The sequence below is a fragment of the Alligator sinensis genome, unplaced genomic scaffold (assembly GCF_000455745.1).
Source record: "Alligator sinensis unplaced genomic scaffold, ASM45574v1 scaffold225_1, whole genome shotgun sequence".
Lineage (NCBI taxonomy): Eukaryota > Metazoa > Chordata > Crocodylia > Alligatoridae > Alligator > Alligator sinensis.
In genome coordinates this window covers 1,058,341-1,079,973 of record NW_005842180.1, presented here as the reverse complement: position 1 = coordinate 1,079,973, position 21,633 = coordinate 1,058,341, and the positions used below count along the sequence as shown (strand labels likewise).

The following is a 21,633-nucleotide window of genomic DNA, read 5'->3' as shown; positions in this document are numbered from 1 at the left end:
TTTATGCATGTGTACATGTTTGCCTAAAGCCCCATCTACCTATGTTTATTTCAGGTGAAGCAAAATATGCTGTTTATATATATGGGAGCATCTTGTAGGCACCAAGTTCCTATTAAAGGGGGTGTTCCTAGAGAACTAACTAAATATCTGTGGTTAGTAACAACCACTGTATTTTAGACTTCCCAACACTTTGCATTAGAAAAGAGTCTTGTGACTTCTTTGAGAAGCCCTATCCCCTCAATTTAATGCAGCTAGCATTGACATTTGAGAAGCAAAATGTCCTGTTCTTTTTCCCCTTCCAGTGATGCTCTATTGAGTACAGTTGAGAGAGACTTAAAAAAAAACAAAAAACCCCCCAAAATCCCTCATTTCCTTTGTCATCATTGATGTTTGCCTGCATGCTAAAATGAAGTAGATGCAAACATCCACGGATGTGGTCCATGCCAATTCCAAAATAAGGAAACACTGCACCAAGAATCCCTTGAGAAAGCAGTCTCTTCAGGTGCGCATGAAAAACAGGCTAGGTTTTTTCTAAATCTTCCCACCTGATCCCTCTTCTCAGGGAAAGACAATTTCTAGCTGCCTCACTGGGGTTTTCTCAATCACCTTTTGAACCTAGCACCATTTCAGGGGTCTGTTCAGCCTTCTGGGCAAACAGCTTTTCTTCTGTTGTCAGCTGATGCAGTTAATTTGATAGCTTGAGCTCTGTTGTCTTGCTGAAGATTCAGAGTTCAGATCCTACCAAAGCTATATAAAGGTGGGGGTAGGTAGTTAAAATTACACACACTTTATTATTTTTACAAGCTTTATTAAAAAAAAAAAAAAAAAAAAGAGCTACCACCACGTATGTATTACATTAGAAGAATGGTATTAAGTTGCAGGGTCAAGCCCTCAGAAATTAGGAAACGCTGTTCAAACTAGGGTTGCACGAGAGCAGTGGCTAGTACATAAAGCAGTGCGATACAATCTTTAATTACGTGGCCACACACTGTCTGCAAAGAAGCGCTGCCTCATTTTGTCTACAGGATGGATAGTACTGCACGAATGAGGCATCTATTTAATATTTATTTTATGCATTCAATTAGTCAGCCTTGGTTTACTTATTGCACTTTATTCAGAAGCTGCAATGATTACAGAATTATTAATTTGCTCCTGGTCTTTATTATCAGCATAGTACCTCTCATGGGGCCACTGTTGTCTCCTTGTACACCCTGTCTGTCTGTATCTGTTGCCTCTTACACTTAGATTGTGAACTCTTCAGAGGCAGGGACTATATCTTTCTGCAGTGTCTAGTGGTACTGGCCTATGACTGGGATGCTTGGATGCTGTGATAATACAAATAGTAACTGAAAGAAGTTGGAGGGCTTCATAACCAATCAATCACTCTTCTCAGTAAGTTAAAAAATCATTGTACTAGCCACTATGCAGATGGAAAATTAAGATAGAGAACCTATCTGTGGCCATACAGTAAATCAGTGGCAAAGCCAAAACCAGCTCCTTATACAGGTTTCCCTCACTTCTATGTGGGTTCCGTATGTGCAGATTCACTCTTATGCGATGGCCCTTTTTATACAAAAAAATTGTTATATGCGAGGTAAATTCACTCTTATGCAATCGGTGTGGTGGAAGCCCACAGTCAGATGCACTGTGCAGTGCATTGTGGTAGCGATGCGCACCAAAGTAGTCTCCTGTGTGGATCTGTGCTCCTTGCTTGTTGTCTGCAGCATGTGTTTCTGTAGTTGCCATCCCCATTATGATAGTGCCCTGTGCCCGTGTGTACTGTCTGCTGTTGGTGAGTACCAAATTTGTCTTGTAAAAGTGGTAGAAATGGGTCTGGGGGTCAGTACAGTCGAGGTCTTGGAACATATCGCTATTTGTTACGTTGTAAAGTGGGTTCCCTCTATGCGAATTCAAGTTATGCACTGTTTTCCGGGGGGGGCAGGATCAGGGCACAGGCCAGAGCTGCAAGCGGCTCATCTGAGAGGTGTGGGGTGGTGGCTTCTGCTGCTGCGTGCACTGCCATGGGAAGCATGTGCCCCCCATATCTGTGAATGGGGCAAAGGCAGGCTGCTCGCTTGGGACTGGGGGTGGCACAGGGCTCTTCCTGGAGGGGGGGCTGGGCCGAGGCTGCATTGGGTGTGGGCAGCAGTGTTGAGAGCTGGACCTACGGGGGGGGTGGGGGGCTACAGCCACGCTGTAGTCCCCCTGTAGCCCCTTGCCCAGCTTCACTGTTGCCCACCTGCCTGACCCAATCCCCCTGCCAGGAAGAGCCCAGCACCACCCCTGGCTCCAAGTGAGCAGCCCGCCCTCACGCCATGCACAGATCTGGGGGAGCACGCATCAGTGGGAGCCGCCCACCCCCCAGCACACACGTGTCTCTTTTTATCTGCCTCACACTGTCCCATTTCCATTGTATGCTACTATAGGCTATATGTTTTAATATTAATCTAATACTTTCTAGTGATACCTGCCTAAATAGGGGCAAACTAGTGACAAAGAGAAATCTAACAATATGGACAACAGAGCCTGCTTTTTGTAAAGTACCTCTCCAAGAAATGACTTCTTTTTGTGCTTGCAGTTCCAGTCTAGTAACATTTCTATTCTGTTAGGTTTAAATTAGAAAGTGAAGATTCTGTTAAGATGAAAATTGATTATAGGAATATGGATTGAGCAAGCTTGGCTCAGCTGAAAGCAGACACAAAGATGGCTTTGTCTGACTAGTGTTTGTATGTTTGTTTGGGGATGGGAGAAGCAGTTTGGTTTTTCAGTCTTTGATTCCAGGCCAGCATATGCAATGGTGTTTGTTTGTGTGGAGCTGGGTATCAGGTGTAATAGGATTATTCATTGTGTCTATTTGACCCTGGCTTTTATTTCCCTCTAGCAGTACTCAGTCATTCATTTTTCTCATATAAATTAAAAAAGGAGATTGTAGATTACATCTGCCAGGACTCATCTGTGTTATGTGAGATGTAGATTTTTCTCTCTCTTGAATTTACTGGATCATGACAAAAATATAGATGGGCAAGAAGAAAATATTAAACTCTAAGAACTTGCTTCTGTCGCATATTGATATCTTTTCCTTCTCCCTGGTAGATTACTACATCAAAGCCTCTTTTTAAATTTTTTGATACTGTATTTGTCTGTTGCTTGAAAGGTCATCCTGTCATTCTCTCCCTCTGTAAATGATCAGAGCCCCAAGTAACAAGCTTTAGTACAAGGCACATTTGTTCAAGTGGTCTTTTAATAGATGCTCTTAACTGAGGCTTTTAACTGGATATTTTACGTGACGGTGAAATTATATCCTTTATAGGCAAGTAATGTAGGTTCCATGCAACGAGATAGTGGGTTTTGACCATTCTTTTAAAATGGCAGTAGTGTAGTAATTGTATGCTAAAAAAACAAGATAAGGCCATTGGTGCTACCTCAGTGCTAGTGTGTATAAATGTGTATATTTGTATAAGTGGAAAAAGGCAAGGAGTCCAGAACAGCTTTGAGCCTTCTAATTTAATTTAATTTAATTTAATTACAATGGCTTTGATTTTCCCTCTGACTGCTGTTTTAGAAACCTTAGTTCACGTTTCTCACTCATTTTCTCTTAGTTAGGAGGAAGGTGTGGCCTTGGATCCAAACTTTCAGATCTGTTTTTTTTCCAAACTTTTTATATTTCCAATTGACTAAAATCAAGGGCAGTTTGCTTGGTAGACTGAGCCAGCACCATCATCATACAGGCAACCTCCGCTTAACGCTTTTGCTTAGTGCTATTTCGCTGTAACGCTTATTTTAAATTGATACCTAATTTCATTTAACACTCAGCGAGTTTTGTTATAATACTTACTGTCGCCATCTTAGGTCATTAAAAACAATTGTGGTCGCCATCTTGGGTCATCGAATACTTTCGGTTTCACTTAACACTCGTTTTGCTTAACACTTGATTTTTCAGAAAGCAATTAAGAGCGGTAAGCGGGGGTTGCCTGTACAGCTAAATAATTCAGTATTGATGTGGTGCATCACACAGAGGCGATAAGCTGAGATTGGGGCCCAGGATCATACTTTTGTAGCAGTGTTAACCTCCTGGTTTTCAGTTGGCCAAAAAGGTTACAGAATAGCTACAGTAGTAGTAATTTCTATCCTAACCATGAACACAACTTCATATTTTTTAACCCTTCCAACCAGTAGCCCCTGTTTGGAAAACCAAGCTCTTTCTTTTGTTCTTAAAGCACGGACTGCTTGGGCAGACTCATGTGCTGTTGCTAGTGGGCAGTCTACATGAACTCTCAATTGTTTTTTAAAAAAACAAAACAATAATAGTATATTTAGAATAGTATGCTAAAACAATAGCCTTTCTACTTTCACTATGCTGGGCATGGGAATTCTAGGAATAAATGAAAAGCTTATTGTTTTCAGTGTAAACTGGACTCTTAGAAAGCTTTTCCATAGCATTCAGTAATTCTGGAGCAGTAGATCAACAATCCTTGCTACACTTTCAAGCCCCTTGGAAAACATCTGCCATAAACCAAAGAGGAGCTGTCATGGCAGTTTTAGGAGCATATGAGTACCACAACTAAATTGTCCAGGGAGCTCTTACCACCTTGGACCTGCATATTGTATTTTGTTATTGCCAGCCCAAGAGAATGGACTTCAGGCAGCATACAATGCTTCTACTAGACTGTAATGCTAACTCTTACTCATTTGTGTTCTGCGGGGTTGTTAATGAATGACCAGTTGGCCACACAACTGCTTTTAAGAACAGTTTGGGTGTCAGTGCCAGAGAAATGCCCCTTGCTGGTGAGATGAGTGGTCCTTTATATGCCATCTTTCTCTCTGTCCATCCCCCACCTCCATTTTGTGAAGAAAAAATTCAGTGTGATTGCTTCATTTTGGTGTACAAAAGCACAGTGTCACTTCCTCAGCAGGGAGACAGATTATGATGATAGCCATATTGCAGTGTATTGGTAAATTCTGCTTTTCATCATTGTTGGAAGCAATCAAAATAAACTACTTGAATTTCAGGAAGGGCAATTTCTGTTCTGTGTAGAGTTCATAATGTAATAAGAACCCCACTGATATGCCTGAGTGAGGTCTGTGCCCTTAAGCTAAATGGCCAGCTCCAATTTCTTATGCTGTGTATTTCCTATTACTTTACCAACTTGAAGCTACAATTTTAGGGAAGTGATTAGGGAGGGGACACGGGGGCCAGGAGAAGTGAGACACTGAATTTCCCTGCTCCATGTGTTTTTAAAGAGGTGTTAAGTGCCTATTATTGGTTGAAGATTGTTACATGAACACTGAATGTGTGTATGTGCAGTATGAACAGTGTGAAAGGGGGGAAAATGAAAATATAACTTATTTTAGTAGCACCCAAAAAGTGCTAGATGCTTCTTGACAGATAAATCGGGAACCTAAAAACTAATGTCGTACATAACACAATGGCAGAGAAGAACAGGAAAGAGAAGGATAGTAGCAGTGAGATTATGCATTTACTCAATGAGGCTAATGCACATCATGATAAAAATAGAGTTTTTTGGGAGAAGGGGCAGGGGGAAGAGAGGAATTGAATAGATAGATTTGCTCAGTTAGATTTTTTTTTTGGTGCCCATGAGTTAAAGTACAGACAGTGAAAAAGCCCAGGTTAGTCTAAGCCAGCGGTCCTGAACCAGGGGTACATGTACCCCCAGGGGGTACGTGAAGCCTCATCAGGGGTTATGTGAGACATATTTCATACGTTGTCTAATACAGGTCGAAGGGCCTAAAAAAATTAATTTCCCATTGAAAGGGGGTACGTGAAGTCTCACTCTGAGACCAAGGGGTATGTCTACTGAAAAAAGTTCAGAACCACTGGTCTAAGCTGTGTAGATTGAACTGATAAACAAATGAACTGATGAACAGACATACATTCACTTTTGATTCTGGAAATCGAGCCACATGCCAGCAGTGGCCCAGGCCAGAAGCTGTGGGGCACTAGAACACGTCTCTGTGCTTGACTGGAGCAGACAGCTTGGGCCAAAGCTAGCCCGCCCACTCTGTGGGGGGTAGAGGGGTTGAAGGGAGGTGCAAAGCATCCTGAGATGCTGGGATGGTAAGAGTTAACTTGAATTTGGAGGGGATATGGGACAGAAGTTAAATAAACTGATTTAACTAAATCACTTAAGTCTTATTCTACATCCATACAGGCTTATCTTAAACCAGTTTTGGCCGTTTTGAAAGCAGTTTATGTATATTGAACTTCTGTTGTATTACATTTCTGAACCGGTTTCCAATCACTTATATCAGTTTATGTGTAATTTCTGTCTAGCCAGAGAAGAAGTGGCTCTTTTGGTGGAGAAGTTAAGGTATAATCAAACTTCCATCAAGCTTAAGAAGAGTATTCTGTATATGGAAAGAGGAATGATAGAAGGGCATAGAAGATTTTATGAGATAATCATGTAGAATGGCATAACTGGTGAGGCAGGGTAGGATGGGAAAGAGACTCTTGGGGTTTCTGGTTTTGGTGCAAACCTGTCGGAAAAGTGTCTCCCAGGGCTGGGGACTACATGGCTTCCAGTATCTCTGGCCCTGGGAAAGACCTGCTAGGAACCCACATAGAGATCCCTTGGAACCCCATCTCAGATTTGGTAAAAATTCATCAAACTTAACGTTTCAAATGAGTGTTGCAGGCTCAATGAAATGGCAGTCTTCAACCACACTTCATTTTGTCAGAATATTTCCAACCAGCTCTCTCTTGGAGCATTTGGAAGATGCGGTATTGGGGAGAGAGGCTGGGGGCTGACGTTTGGATGGAGAGAAGTAAATTTGTGAGTTTCTGGCATAAAGATAGGAGTGGTCCCTGAGAGAACTGGAAAAGGGCAGGAAGATCTGCAAAGAGTCATAGAGGATTGGCAAGAGAAGTAGGAGGAGACCGAGAAAAAGGCATTTTTTTAAGCCAAGTGACGATAACATGCCAGATAAGGATCATAAGTTTTTGAGAGTAGGGAAGAGGTGCAAGAGGACTCTGTTGTATTCAGATTAATGTGCTGAGCTTGTTGCTGATTAAAGCAAGGTAAGTTTAAGTATGGGCAAAATGTAAGGAGTTCAATATACTGGAGATGGCGGAGTGTATCCGGATGGAAGTTAGAGGAGAGGAATCCAAATTCTGAGGGTAAATTGCCTGCTTGATGAGTTTAAAAGTGAAAGGAAGAAGGGACTAAGAGAAAGCAGTGCATTTCTTCGTCAAGAATGAGAGAGATCCATACATGCTTTTATTCTGAGAAAAAGGAGACAAGTCAGTGATAGGTATAGAAGGGGCAGGAGAAGAGTGGAGCCAAGAGAGGTTAGGAAGCCCAAGGGGATGGGAATGAGAAAGAAAGCTGGTGATAAACTTCAGTCTTAGTGACTGGAAGAAGCAAGAGAGATTGTCAAGGGTGGGAGAAGAGGCAAATCTTCCTGATCTCCAAATAAGTTAGAAAGCTTTCTTGCAGAGAAAAAAAGAGACTGTAAATAGGATAGAGGTTTTGAAGGAATTTAGTTTGCAAATAATTGACACACTTGGAGATATGTAAGGTGAGACAGTACAGTTCTTTGTAAGGAAATAAAGAAGGAGAGGACATATTTGTTAGAATGCCAACAGCATGCACAGACATTCATTTACCCAAGGGAAACTTTCTTGAGAGTGATTTAACCCTGGTTGTTCCCAGGTGTGTTTGTCTCCTGGAGTGGCCATTTTTACTCTGGGGAAAAAAAGCCTGAACATCTGTACATTTGTGTTTTCTCCTTGGAGAGCAGCCATTCTCCCAGGAGAAACTAAAGGCACTTACATACATGCAGGGGGGGACCTGCTCCAACTTGATTAATTGAGTCTGCTGGAGTACGTGTATCAGCAGCACAGTGTGTCTCCATGCTGAGAAAATGGCAGTGATGTGCTTTGAACTAAAACATGTTTGGTATGATTTAGTTCAAAGCGCACTGCCACCATTTTCTCAGCATAGCAACATGCTGCACCACTGATGCACATGACATGCAGGTGCTTTTAGTTAGTGTAGCTCGCTAATTAAAAGCTCCCAGTGCCATGTCGGAAGCACATGTAAAAATGCTCTAAATGGCTGTACAAGTCATTAGTGTGCAAGAATGCTAAACAAGATGACAAGAGGAGACTGGAAGTTAATACAGGGAGATTTTGTGCTGGGAAACAAGGAGAGAGTAAAGTAAGTAAACTGAAGAGAGAGAAGGGAAGAGCAAAAGAAAAGTAATAGATGTGAAGGACCACACGAAGGCCAGGTTCACTAGGCAGTTTAGAGGCAAGTTTACTAAAATGGAGATGAGGTGGTTGTGAGAGAAAGGGAGCTAAGAAATGACTGTCTTTTCAGAAAGGTCCCTAACTGTGTTACAGACCTACATCAGTGCCCTGGTGCTTTGTCTGTCATTCTGCCTTTTTTAAGGCATTCTGGGGTGAGGTAGAATCAGATATCTATGGATGAAATAACAGAAAGGCAAGGGCCTGTTGATTTTGACAGATTGGTGAATGGAGTGGTGGGATGAAATATTGGAGCATGAAAAGAAGATTGCTGTGGTCAAGGACATGACATTTTAAGTGGATTTAGTATTTCAAGGGGGTGAAAGGGTGAGGGGAACTGTGATTGAAGTGCTGTTTGGAAATCCCATTATTCTAGACAGTATCCATTTTAGACTAATCAAGATTGTGTGATGGAAGGGACAGAACTCTTGTTGTTCAGATCTGAGGACTTTAACTTGTTTCAGTTGGGTGGGATGTTCTTCTCTTGATACAAATCAGTAACCTTTGGTAGCATTAATGTTTGCATCAAAGTGAGACTGCTGTCCTTTCCAGCCTCCTTGAGTCCCTTTTAAACCATAGTGCATTAGGGCTGTTGAATAAAGATAGCTCTGGAAATTTTATTCAGGTATTGAGTTTCCCATTCCAAGTTTCTCTTCCATGTTAACTTTCTGCAAGCTATGACTTTCTCCTGCAAATGCAACCTACTGGTTCTAGGACAGCTGCATATTTTGTGCCAACGTGAAAATTGCATCGTGCACCAATATGGTTTTGTGATGTTTGGGAGGTTCCTAATAATGTTTGTGTTACATTGAATGGGTAAACTATTTGTGACTGCAAGGCGCTGCCTTAAAAAGGAGTATTAATATGAGAAATAGCTATGTTTAGTGGATTTCACATTGAAACATTTCAATTATAAAGATAACTAGGCAGGGCAAACTGAAAAACCCTAATTTCATGCACGCTGGAGTTTTGATCAACTAATCATTCATATTATATACAAGGTGGAATCACTTGCCTGAGTTCTTTTTTGACTTGTTTACTACATATGGTGTGGAGGGGAGGGGTTATGTGCATATGTATACTTATATTTAACAAATAGCTGTTTTTGCTGCAGTTTTTACTCAATATCTGACAAAACAAGAACAATGGAAAACGTCTTCACATGCTTTGACTGTTGTGCCTGTGGATGACTGCAATACCTGAGGGATGTTGTGAGTGGGAACCCTTGTAAAATTCCCACAGCAGTAAAATTTTCTATATTTTACAGAAATTTCAAAATTAGAAGGTAACACAAGTTGGGGAAGTTGTATCTTATTCAAGAAGAATTACATTGCTTCAGTTGATCTATTATACTAGTTCTTCAGAGATGACAAAGGCAGCATCTGCAGGAAACTTGTCAAAATTAGAAGGGAGATCTGAATACATTTTAAGGCAGACAGCACCTGGGGTAGAGGCGATATCTTTTAATAGACCAACTAGATAGTTGCAAAAACCATGTTTTTTATTTGCAAGTTTTCAAGCCCAAACACTCTTTGTCAGGCAAAGGAGAATTCAAAGATTGTATGCTTTCTCCCAGGTAGAAACGAAATTTCATATTGCACAGATTTCTCCAACAAATATCCCTTGATGCATTTAATAAATATGATTTTTTTTCATAGGCTAAAAAGGATACCCTCTGAAGAGCTGTAAAAATAAATAAATAAATAGGAATAGTGTGATCATTAGATGATTAAATTAAGTGAGCAGAAATGGCTGAGCTATGATGACGACTAGGTAAGTTTCATACTCCCTGAGTAGCTCGAAAATTTTGGGAAGAACTTGTCAGTGAAACTGCGTGTTGGTTATAAAAAACACTCAATGATGACAATGCATTGTGAACATCCAGTAGCTCAGCTCACTATGTTTGATTTTATAGCATTTGGCTTTATTGGTATACTTCTTTCTCCATCAGCTTCCATGACAGCTAGACATGTCCCATTAGTTGCTAGTGCTCCTTGTTTACATTATTGCAGGCCTCAGTTGAGATCAAGACCCTAATAGGTTTGGCAGCATATAAATATACATTAAAACAGGGTTTTTTGTCTTGTCATATATAATCTAAATATTAGACAAAAGGTGAGAGAAAGGAAGTGTTATTATCCTTATTTTATAGCTGAGGGGCCAAGTCAGAGAGAATGTAAGCAAATAGTCTCTGGTGGCACACAAGTATGATGTTAGACCCAGAAATAGAAGCCCACAGTTCCCTGTAGAATTCTTTGACCCACAAGACTGTCCTTCCTCTGCATAGCAATAAAAAAGCTTGACAGTTTCTTTAAGAATTTACTGTTTTTTGCCCTTGAAGGTTGCCTGCAGCACAAATCAATGTAAAAATGTATTTTGGCGTTTATAATGTTCTTATCACCACGGTACCATACTTGAGCACTGCATAGGGATTAAAAGCAGTGAGGCTGCCTGGAGGTGGTCAATTAAAGCTGCCTAGGTTTTACATTTTTGGGATGTGATGTGGTTTTATTGCACTTATAAAAGGACCTGAAGAAATGGTAGACAATTCATAAAAATTTCAAAGGGGAGCCATTTGCAAATCTTTTAATTATTCAAAAACTTTGAAACACGGTCTAGATGTCAATAATAAGATACTTGAAAAAATGTGATACCATAATCATGAATTTACAAGGGAGATCAAAGTTAATGATTACTCTGAGGAAGGTATTATCTCTACATAATAAAGTTGGTGTCTGCACTTTATTGCAGGACCAGAAACTTTGGTCTAACACAGGGGCGGGCAGTTATTTCGTGCAGAGGGCTGCTTACTGAGTTTTGACAAGCCATCGAGGGCTGCATGACAGGCAGCCAGGGGTAGCCAAATATTAATTTTCTAAATTTTTTTTAGGGGCCCCGTGGGCTGGATAGAATGGCCTGGCAGGCTGCATCCGGCCCGCGGGCCACATTTTGCCCACCCCTGGTCTAACATCTTCAGAAGCAAAGGCTCTAATATAGAGATCTCCAACCTTTTTAAGTAGATCACCTTTGGCATTTAAAAGCAACCCAAGATCTACTATGTGCCACTGCCACCACACACCCCTCCCTCCCTCCCAGCAGGTAAGTCTGTGGGGAGGGGCAGATCAAGGCGGAGGGAGAAAAAATTATTTGGGGGCACACCTCCCCAGCAGGTAAGTCGCACCCAGCGGGAGCCCCACTCAACTTACCTGTGCTCTTGCTTTGCGGCACTGTCCTTTACCACAGGGGCCTCGATCTAGTCTGCATGCCTTCCTTCCCCCATGGACTGACCTGCTGGGCTGGGGTGCGTGTGTACATACACATGGACACTCGGCCCCCCACCCTAGCCTTGGATCAACTCCAAGAGGCTCCGAGATCTATTGGTGGATCAAGATCCACTAGTTGGTGACCACTACTTTCTCATACACTAAAAGGAGAGCTTTGTTGTCAGTTTATCTATGGAAGGATGCTGCATGTTTTTTAAGCTGTAATCAGCCAGGAGAGGGCAGCCTGCTTACACGAACACTTGGTACTGAATCCTGTCTCTGTTAAGAGTCAATGACAAATTAAAAACAAAAACAAAAAAGTCCTGTTGCTAATAATCAGTGAGAACAGGATTAGGGGTCCTGTTACAGGGCTGTAAGCACCTTTTGAAATAGGGGTCTAATTCACCTTGCACTGAACTGTCCACGCCAAAAAAAGCATTAATATATTTGCTTTACTAGTCTTTATATCTTAAAATGTACTTATATAAAAACGTTTTCAAGGATGTTTAGTCACGTGGAAAGTTGGAAGGAGATAGTGACTAGCTGTGGTGTGTTCATGTGCTTAATTTCAGGATGGTTTTTGATGTTTATAACTCAAGATAATTTTGACACAACGTTTTTAAACTTTGCCAAAACATACCTCTTTGCCATTAGAGTAAATATGGTAATTTCCATGCCAGAACAGTTTTCCATATTAAAGATCAAAATATAACTTTTTATTTAATCTTACTGTAGCTTGGGGCTCTGATCCTGCAAAGATATAACCACCTGTATAACTTTACACCATGAGTAGTTAGTGGGGCTACTGACAAAGCAAAGCAGGTACATGCATCTTTTCTAGTTTGGGGCCCCTAGTTCTGCTCCTTAGAACACAGTGAAAAACCCTTGAGAATTGCTAAGTACCTTTTTTACATGAAATATCCAGCAAAATCATAGAAACTTAGGGTTGAAAAGGACCTCGGGAGGTCATCTAGTCCAACCCCTGGCTCAAAGAAGGGCCAACTTCCTCCTATATCATCCCAGCCATGGCTTTGTCTACCCAGGTCTTAACAATCGCCTAAGCACAGAGATTCCACAGCCTCTGGGTAGCCTGTTCCAGTGCTTTACTCCTAGTGAGAAAGTTTTTCCTAACATCTAACTTAGGCTTCCCTTGCTGCAACTTGAGACCATTGCTTCTTGTTCTGTTATCTGCCACCATTGAAAACAGTGTAGCTCCATTTACTCCCTGCTCACACTTCCTTTTTATAGTTCAGAGGTCACGTAATCTTATATAATCTAGGTGCAGAGTTCCACCGTTACTACCAAGAGTCATCTGGGATTAATATATATATAGTTTAAGTGTTTGGTTTAGCCCCACATTCATTTTTAGTTGGATATTTTTTGGCTGAATTTTCTGTTGTCCCTGAGCATGTCTGAAAGTATTTGAATTCCAGTGTTGATTTATTTGGTTTTTTTCCCCCCCAAGTATAATTCCTAATCTTTTTCTGCTCTATAACTGGCAACACTTGAAAGCAAGAGAATAAGAGTATTAGCAGTATTTGGGTGCACAAAGTGTGGAATCTTTGAAAAATGTTTTGAAAGTTGTGTGTTTGCTTCATATGCATATACTACTGTACTTAACACCAAAGCTTCTTTTCTGGATTATAGGGTCATGAGTCAGTCTCTCAACCAATGCCTAGACAACCACTAGTGCAGAAAGACCAGCTAAGAAAGTAATACAAAGATAGTTTGGGCCATATCTTCCTATCTCAACCAGTTGGGGTATGTTTTGTGGGTGGGGAGCGGTAATCCTGTAAAGAATAATATGTTTCATCTTTAATTATAATAGTGTTAAAGGTTGAGGGGTGAGGATAAAGTCTAGGTCTCCACTGTGAATTTTACTTTTGCACGGTAGAGTTATTCCTAATCTTCCACTCAGGTTTAATTTAAGTAAAATAGAAGGTGAACTTTGAAATCTAAATAAATCAAGGTTTGCATTGTACCAAAAATAGTTTATGGTAATTCACTGTCAGGCCTCATTGTTTTCCCAGAAGAAAATCCACCCAGTCTTACAGTCTGCAGGTAAGTAATATTCATAATCATAACTGATGTGGACAATAAAATAAGAGCATATATTTCTCAGTACTTTTGTGTCTTTCAGTCTTCTAGAAAGGCCAGGCTTTACATAGGTCACCTTTCTGACTTACGCAGAGCTGCTGGGCTGCTGCCAGTGGGAAAGCTCACCCTTTCCGTTTGTTTTCCCCTCTTGTTCCTTGCTGTGCTGCAATAAGGTTCTGCCAGCAGAGAGCAGTGCAGCCTATTGTCAACAGCTGAGGGGAAGTGCAAATGAACATATGCTTGGATACATTGGGAGGAACACAGGAGAGTGCTGAGGCCATTGATTTGGTGGTTGAGATGAGACAGAGAAAATAAGTTTCAAATGACAGGGAAGAATACAGAAAATTTAGGTGGAAGACAGAGTAGGTATCATTTAGATAGGGGAAAGAAAAGACATTATACTAGAATACAAAGTTAGGAAAATGATATGGAATGGAAGATAGAGCCAGAGTAGGTCAGCGTACTAAAATGTACTTAAAGTATCTGTCTGCCAGGTCTTGGGGGGGAATCCCCAGATCCTGATCTACCATAGGCAGTGCCCATACTCAAAAAGTTTAGGTACTAGTGTTTTCAGTACCTTTTGTCTTTCATCTTTATAAGTTTTTCAGTGTCATTAACAGGAATTATCTTTGTATCCAATTATTATAATTGATCCTATGATTAAAAAGCGTGAGCAGAGGCTGATTTTCCCATTGCTGCTCTTGGCAGCATTGTTTCCTTTTTAAATGCATTTGCCAGATATGCAAGGATTGTATCACAGGCCTATGGATTTATTTTTACTCTTCATTAAGAAACACTTCTTATAGGGGTTGACACTTTAAAAGTACTGTGGATTAAGTACTCCAGGTGATCAGACAGGCTTCAACCACTGGTGCTAGGACACTACTAAACTTCAGCAGTTCTTCTCAGCCAAGCAAAGCAGAGTAAATTTGGGGTGAGCAGAGGGCTTAGGACAGCCATAGACTTTGGGAAGGGGAGGAGGCTGGGAAGACAAGGCCTATATTAAATGGTTTGTTGTCTGGCCTGTCAGCACATTCTTTATAAGAATCCATGGTCCTAAGGATTCTTCTTCACTGCTAGTTAGATGCTGAATTCAGTTGTTTTACTTTTTGTTTTATTTGGTAATACTGGTATTTGCCTTAATCCTTTGTAAAATTGTAACGTCCTATGTCAGATCTATGTCTTTGTAATAGAGCTATCAGATTTGTTAAAGACTTTCTAAAACAATACAAAGAAGCAAATTTAATTGCTTGTGGGAGTAGGGAAAATGTGAATTAGCTTCATGGTTATCTAGGTGGCTTTTCCTGTTGCTTACTTTGCTTTATAGTTTTGCATATAGCAATCAGTAATATGTAGAAGGCTGGAAAGATGCCTGCAATTCCAAAATGAACTCTCTGTAGCTCTCTCTCCCTCCCACCAGCTCTCTCCTTTAGAACCGCCCCTTCCATGCTCCCCTTAGCCAGCAGCAAGACAGCTGTGTTTGATCATAAACCACTTACAACTCCAGGCTCAGTGGAAGAGGAAACTTTAGCGTGAAGTGCAGCATCGGTTTGTCTCTGCTTTTTTTCCCCTTCTCTTCCTCTTCGCTGAAGACTTAGCAGCACTGTTCTCGCGGTGAATTTGTGTGAAGCTCATGAAATAGTTCCCAGTACATTTAACTCCTATGGGAGATGCCCTCAAACCTAGCTGGGAAAAAGGGCAAAATAAAACTAAAGGCAGAGCTGAATCATAGATTTCACGTGGACTTTGGCAATTTTAATACTGAAGAGATCATTACTGTCTGTCTGCATTCTCTGCGATCGTGCACTCTGCAGTGTTAATGAGTCTCTTGCAGGAATGGATTGTTTGTGAAATGAAAACCAATTTGGCTGTTTTAGGAGCCCTTGCATCATTAATTTAGGCTGTATAATTGTTGACTGAAAATGGCTGTCTAAAGCAAAATGTGCAAGACAGAAAAATCTTGGAGGAGAATGGAGTGTTGAATCCATTGAGCAAAGGTTGGAAACATTAAAATCTGTAGAAATAGCCAAACCTTGAAAACTCTAATCATGAATTCTGGAGTTGCTATGAAATATGGAAATGACTCCTCTGCGGAGCTGAGTGAGGTAAGCAGACCCAGTGTCCTTGGATTTTTTTTTTTTTGTTGTTGTTGTTATTTATTTATTTTAAATACTGTATCATTCCCGCTTGGGCTTTTAGTCTGCAGGCAGTTCGATTAAAGATTAATAGAATGTGTATTTTTGTTCTAACTTGCAATGTTAGTCAGGAAATGACCTGAACTCGCTTGCTTTTCTACAGTCTGAGTAAATAAATGGTAAAAGGCAAATGGTTATAACCAAGCAGAGACATTTTTTTTCTCTTCTCCTGCAGCAAGGATTCCCTCACCTCCCAAGTGCTGCATTTATACATAGCATTCCTTTTTGTAGGAGGTAGAATACACAAAGATCCCAATAGAGATTAAGCAGATGGTAACTAATTTGGAGTGAAGAGCTGAAAACAAACAGCATTTTTAAGCCAGCAACTTCAGTAGAATCACATGGTATATTTGATTCTGTTCAGCCAAGGTATGCTGTTCCTTCAGATGTGATAAATATTTGGTTGGGGGAAGGGAGAGGATATGAAGCTATGGAGAACTTCTTGCTTTTCTCCTTGCAGCCTGTGGTAAACTACTATATTGTGTATTACTTTGTGTTGCAGACATGTCTGCAATCTTTATGCTTTTATAGTAGTATGCTTTTAAACAGTTTGGAAGTAAAGCCAAAGGTTTAAGCAGTACATTAGTAAACTTCATCATCTGATGGTTACTGAATTGCCTTGGGCACATCAACCTAACAGAGCTAATAGTTTTGAAAATTGCTAAATTTTGGCTACAGTGTACAACCCAGAACTGCTTACAAAGATTACAAGTGGTTTTAATATTCTACAAAATACATTCTACAAAATGTTTCCCGGTTTAAAAAAAAAAATCCTTTTCCCCTTACACTTATTTTACGCTATAATTGATTTTTAAGTCATCTTTTACACAAAAAATTCTCAAAATATTTCCTAGAAAAAGGGAGTCTAAGGAGTTAATGGCTTACAGAACAAAGTATGATCAGTGTCATACAGCTAGAAACAACATACTGAGATGGACAGCTGACAAGTAAAATAGAGACGAACAGCTATCCTGAGCAGACCAGTGGGAGTGAGGGTCAGTGGAAATGTGGTGGGAGAAAGGGCATCATACAGTTTGATATGGCATCAGCACAGAATTAGGATTTACAATTTCTTCTAGAATAGAAGTTTTATGTGCCTATTTGTCTATGTAATAAGACCTGTATAGTTAGTTCACTATGAATCTTTCAAGGAGACCTTAAAATTTTAGTCTCATCAACTCAGTATAACCTCTAAGTTCCTTGAATGTTTTTGTGAAAGGTGCCCTTAGCCAAAGCTGTCTCCTCCCCATCACATTTATGCGGTTGTATGCACATATATACGCACTTATTGGTTGCTGCCTTCCATTCTGTCTCCTAACTTGGGTGTAGGTTTTGCTTTTGTACCCATTTCAAAAGTGAAAATTTCCAAGTTGTGCAATAGCCAGTGGAGCATTGTGAGAAGAGAAGGCTAGAGGATAGCCATCAAGAGCAAATGACGTCACAGCAATACTTGCTTCTGATTGACTGCATTTCAATACTGTTTCTGATTTGAGTCCACTTCATTTAGTCCCAAGACAAGACTTCAAGCTATGTTATTTCTTCTACTCTAATTCAGTGATATTTCTTCTTACATGTTAACTTCGGACACTGATCTAGGGCAACTGCCAAGTGCAACACAAGTCCTGGACCAGCTGAAGCAGGCTCTGCATGGGTGCTGTGTGCAGTACAGGTCTTGGGTCATGCATGTGAGGCTGGTCCAGTAGTGTATGGATGAACTTTGAACCTAAGGGCTGGATCCAGATGTGCAGGCACATGCAGTTTTTGGCACCACAAACCTCTTTGTGGTGCCACAAACCGCATGCCCAGCATGTTAAGCAGGGAAAGGGCAATTTGTCCAAAATGAGGTATTTTGCTCTGCACCAAGCTAACGTGGGGGTGTGTGCAGCGGCAAAAATAGCAGCAGCACAAATTTGTGCTGCTACTATTTTTGCTACTGCAAGCACACACCTCTGCATGTGGGGACATGTCTGGGGACAGGGGGCTGGATGATGGGGCTAAGTGGTCTGTATCTTTGACACCCCTGATATAAAGGAAACAAGTGAAACTAGTTCATTTTGCAATAAATCCATTGAGTTTCTCTCTGCACCCACCTCTTGCATCCCATTTATGTATCATGCCACCTATTGCATCAAGTTGAGTCGCAAGTATGGCAAGTGGGCTAATACATATTATATACAGCAAACATAATTATTCAACAGGGGGATTAAGGGGCATCAGTATCTTTCTTAATGCACAAATTCTAGCCATATCATTAAGAGAAAGAATGGAAAATGTACAAAGCCTTGAATATACATAGCATATATGGAAGTGTGCATGCATTTTAATATGCACATTTATAGTGTGCATATTTATCCAGGTAGGCAGAAAAAAATAATTGCAATACATCAAGTTTCCAACAGATACTTTTTCCTGAGTTTTATATCTTTTTTAGAAAAAACAACAATCTGTCCATCTTCCTCCTGCCCCATCCATCCAATTAGAGATTTAAAAGTGCAGGGGTGGGGCTTGCTTTTGATTTACAGATGTGTTATGAATTTAACCTCTTATTGTATTGTATGAGTAAAAAAAAGATCTTAATAACCTGTTTTCCTTTGTTTCTTTGTTGGTTTTGGTTCACAGTGAAAGCAAGGAAAAGCATCACATAAAGCAAGTCACGATCCCACTAGAGCAATTTGATTTCAGTGCTTCCCTAACTCCAGAGTTCATGTTGCTGATATTGGTACATGCATCAGCAGCTCCTCCATGTGACCCCCTCCCTCCTCCATGCTTCCCCTAAACCAGTGTTTCTTCACCTTCTGAGACTCCAGGCACCCATGGATAGACTTGAGGCACCCCTTGAAAAATGCCAGCTCTTATTTTTCACTTTTCTTGGGGGTTTTTTGTTTACAGAAACTGCTCTAGCAGTTTTTCTGTTGCAAAGAACTCTGAAAGACCACAGCTGTGGATGTGTATTTGAAGTCTCTGGGTTTGTCTTGTGTGTCAGGGTTGTAAACTTAAGTGCTAACATTGTGTGGCACCCTGTGGCACCCTTGAAAGGATCTTGAGGCACCCAGAGTTCCATGCACCCTGGTTGAGAATCACTGTCCTGAACCCTCCTCTTCTAGAAAACAAATTAAAAGTCAATATGATGTTTGACCAGATAAACTAAATTACTAAATGATGGGAAAAGGCAGCATTCTCCTTACATGATAGTCAGGCACGCAGCATTTTTTGAAAGTATGACACACTAGGAGAGGCTTGTTTAAAAAATCTGGAATCTGCTGATGACTATTTTTGCAATCCATCAGAATTTAGGTCAGATTTTGTTAACTTTGGAAATAAGTGATGAAGTCTAGCAAGGTTTTCTTCTAGCATTGTGAAACAGACTTGCTGCTGCCACTGTTGTGATATAGCATTATTTTGAAAGAGTTTATTTTATGAGGATTAATCAGGAAGCTGGTTTTGGTTTATGGACAATATGTAGCACCATGAATTAAGTAATTGCTTCACGGTCCTTCATTTATCTAGTCTTGTGATTCTGCATATTTTTTACTGTAGCTACAGACAATACAATATATCTTTCAAAGCCAGCACCAAATGTCACTGAAGAGGTTTCACAGGTAATGATTTATCCAGTTACAAAATTAATTGATAACATTAAAAGTGAAGACGTTCTAGAAAAGAACTTCCACGCTTTTTGCTAGTATTACTAACCAGCTGACTGGTATACAGTGAGCTGTTTGTATGCAAAATACTGGACTTCATAACCTGAATTTCAGTCTTCTAAGTGCCCAATCCTTCAGTCATTTTACTATTCCTTATACTATTTTGAGTGCTTGCGTGATGGGAGTAAAGTTAAACACATGCATAATTGCTTGTAGGATTGCTGTTTTACCAAATAAGTATTTAAGGGTCAAGTTCTTCTTGGATGTGCATGAAAAACTCCCATCAAACTGAGTCGAATTAGGTTTCAGACAACAAAAGCCTGATATTCCATTGTTTCAAAGCAGCTGTCATTTTAAGTGTGAAGGTTTTGTTTTATCTGAGTGATAACCATTTCCTCTATCACTTGTACTGTAGGCTGTGATAGGGATATAATTTCTCCAAATGGGTAGATTCTTTCCTCTCCAGTAAATTAGAAAATAACCCTTCTAGTCAGGTGCATAATTTTGTGCCTCTGCTTCTCATTGTCTCTTCTTGGATCTCAGGTGTTCAGAAAATAAATGCTGTTGCTTACATTCTTAGATACATTTGTCTGTCCTTTAACCACTGAGATTGTTTAAAACAGACCAGTTGATTTCCTGCCTACCTTTTAAAAAAGAACATTTACAAAACTATTATTTACAGTTTGTTTCAAATAAATTGTTCAGTAATAGTCAAGGGACTTTTGTGATCCAGGAATGAGTTTTCATGGGAAGAGATTGATTTCACCTCTCATCATTACACTGCTTACTCCTGCTTTAAAAAAAATCATGCAGAAGAACACAATACATAAGGCAAACCATGTATGCCATATACATGCCAGTCATATATGCCAGTCAGTAATGAGTAAAATTTGGATTAGTGGATCACGGGGTGGGGCAGATGCCAGAGACAGAGGGCCTGATACTTGGTCAATAGGGAATAATACTGCTTTGGCAATCCCCGTCCTTCAATATTTGTGCAAGTTTTTCTGCTGTTTGTGAGTTGTGATTCTGCTTGTAAATTACAGCCGTAGTGTACGTGGGAATAGTGCCATGAGAACAAGGAACAGGTTTCATATATATTTCAGGTTGAACATAAAATTCCTTATGGAAGATTAGGGGAGGATATTATAAACCTGCAAGTGAGAGATGAGGTAAGGACATTCTATACCTGTCAAACTCTACAGCATCATTTCCGTGGACCCATTTCATAAGTGTTGTGTATCTTCTATTCCCATTGATCTGTTAAAAGGGCTTAGCACTTCATAGTATTGCATTGATTATTTATTTATTTATTTATTACATCAACTGCACAGATATTTCTTTCCTGGCTTGTTCTCTCTTCCCAAATGTCTCTGTTCGTGCTTTTAATTTTTGTATCCATCACTTGCATACTTGGCAAACTTATGCCCTTAATTATGCAGGATTGAAGTCTCCAAGATCATTGAGTACCATGTATTGCTCACATTTGTGAAGGGCAGAGAGCATACAGGTTTCCCTCACTTTATGTGGGTTCTGTATGTGCCAATTCGCTCTTATGCGATGACTCTTTTTATACTAAAAATCCGTTATATGCGAGGTAAATTCACTCTTATGCGATCGGTGTGGTGGAAACTGTGCGGGCCGGGGGCGGTCTGAGGCTTTCGGGGGCGGGCTGTGGCCAGCAGCCCTGGCACGTGGGTTGGGGAATTTGGCACGGAGGACTAGAATTAGGCATGGACGCGTAGCGGTTGATTAAAGATTATTTTACTTACACCGTAGATGGTCGTGGTGCAGGCAGGAAAAACTTTGCTTAAGTTGCAGTTACAAACGAAAAGAAAACTTGCATGAACAAGACCCGTAGAAAACTCGAGCCTCTTAAACCCGGACAGAGCTCTGGATACTACAATGAGAGTCCAAAAGGTGACTCTCCACGAGCACGCGTCAAGGGATCAGGCGGCGACGGGGAGAGGCTAGAGGTTGATCAGGCCCCTATATCCTTCTTAAGGCACACGCTGGGTTTGTTAAGCTCCACAGCGCGCTTAGAGTTCTTCACGAGATGTGAAGTCCTCCTTCTCCTCCTCCACGAGATGGTTGTGGAGTCCTCCTCCTCCAACTTGGGCGGAAACTGCTCAAGCCTCTTATACGGCTAGCAAGCCAATCGCTAGCCG

General features: G+C 40.6%; 1 protein-coding gene across 2 annotated transcripts in view; it reads left to right on the top strand.

Annotated features, from left to right (window-relative positions):
* The window catches only part of MCC (MCC, WNT signaling pathway regulator), a 362,568-nt gene that overhangs the window by 80,509 nt on the left and 260,426 nt on the right, over positions 1–21,633 (top strand). Inside the window, exon 1 of one of the 2 annotated variants that reach the window (XM_006026174.3) lies at positions 15,118–15,731. The exons of the other annotated variant lie outside the window; for it this stretch is intronic. Coding sequence (XP_006026236.1) covers positions 15,675–15,731 — 57 coding nt within the window. The 5' untranslated portion in view covers positions 15,118–15,674. Of the gene's footprint in view, positions 1–15,117; positions 15,732–21,633 lie in introns of those variants that run through there. 2 annotated transcript variants of the gene reach the window in all.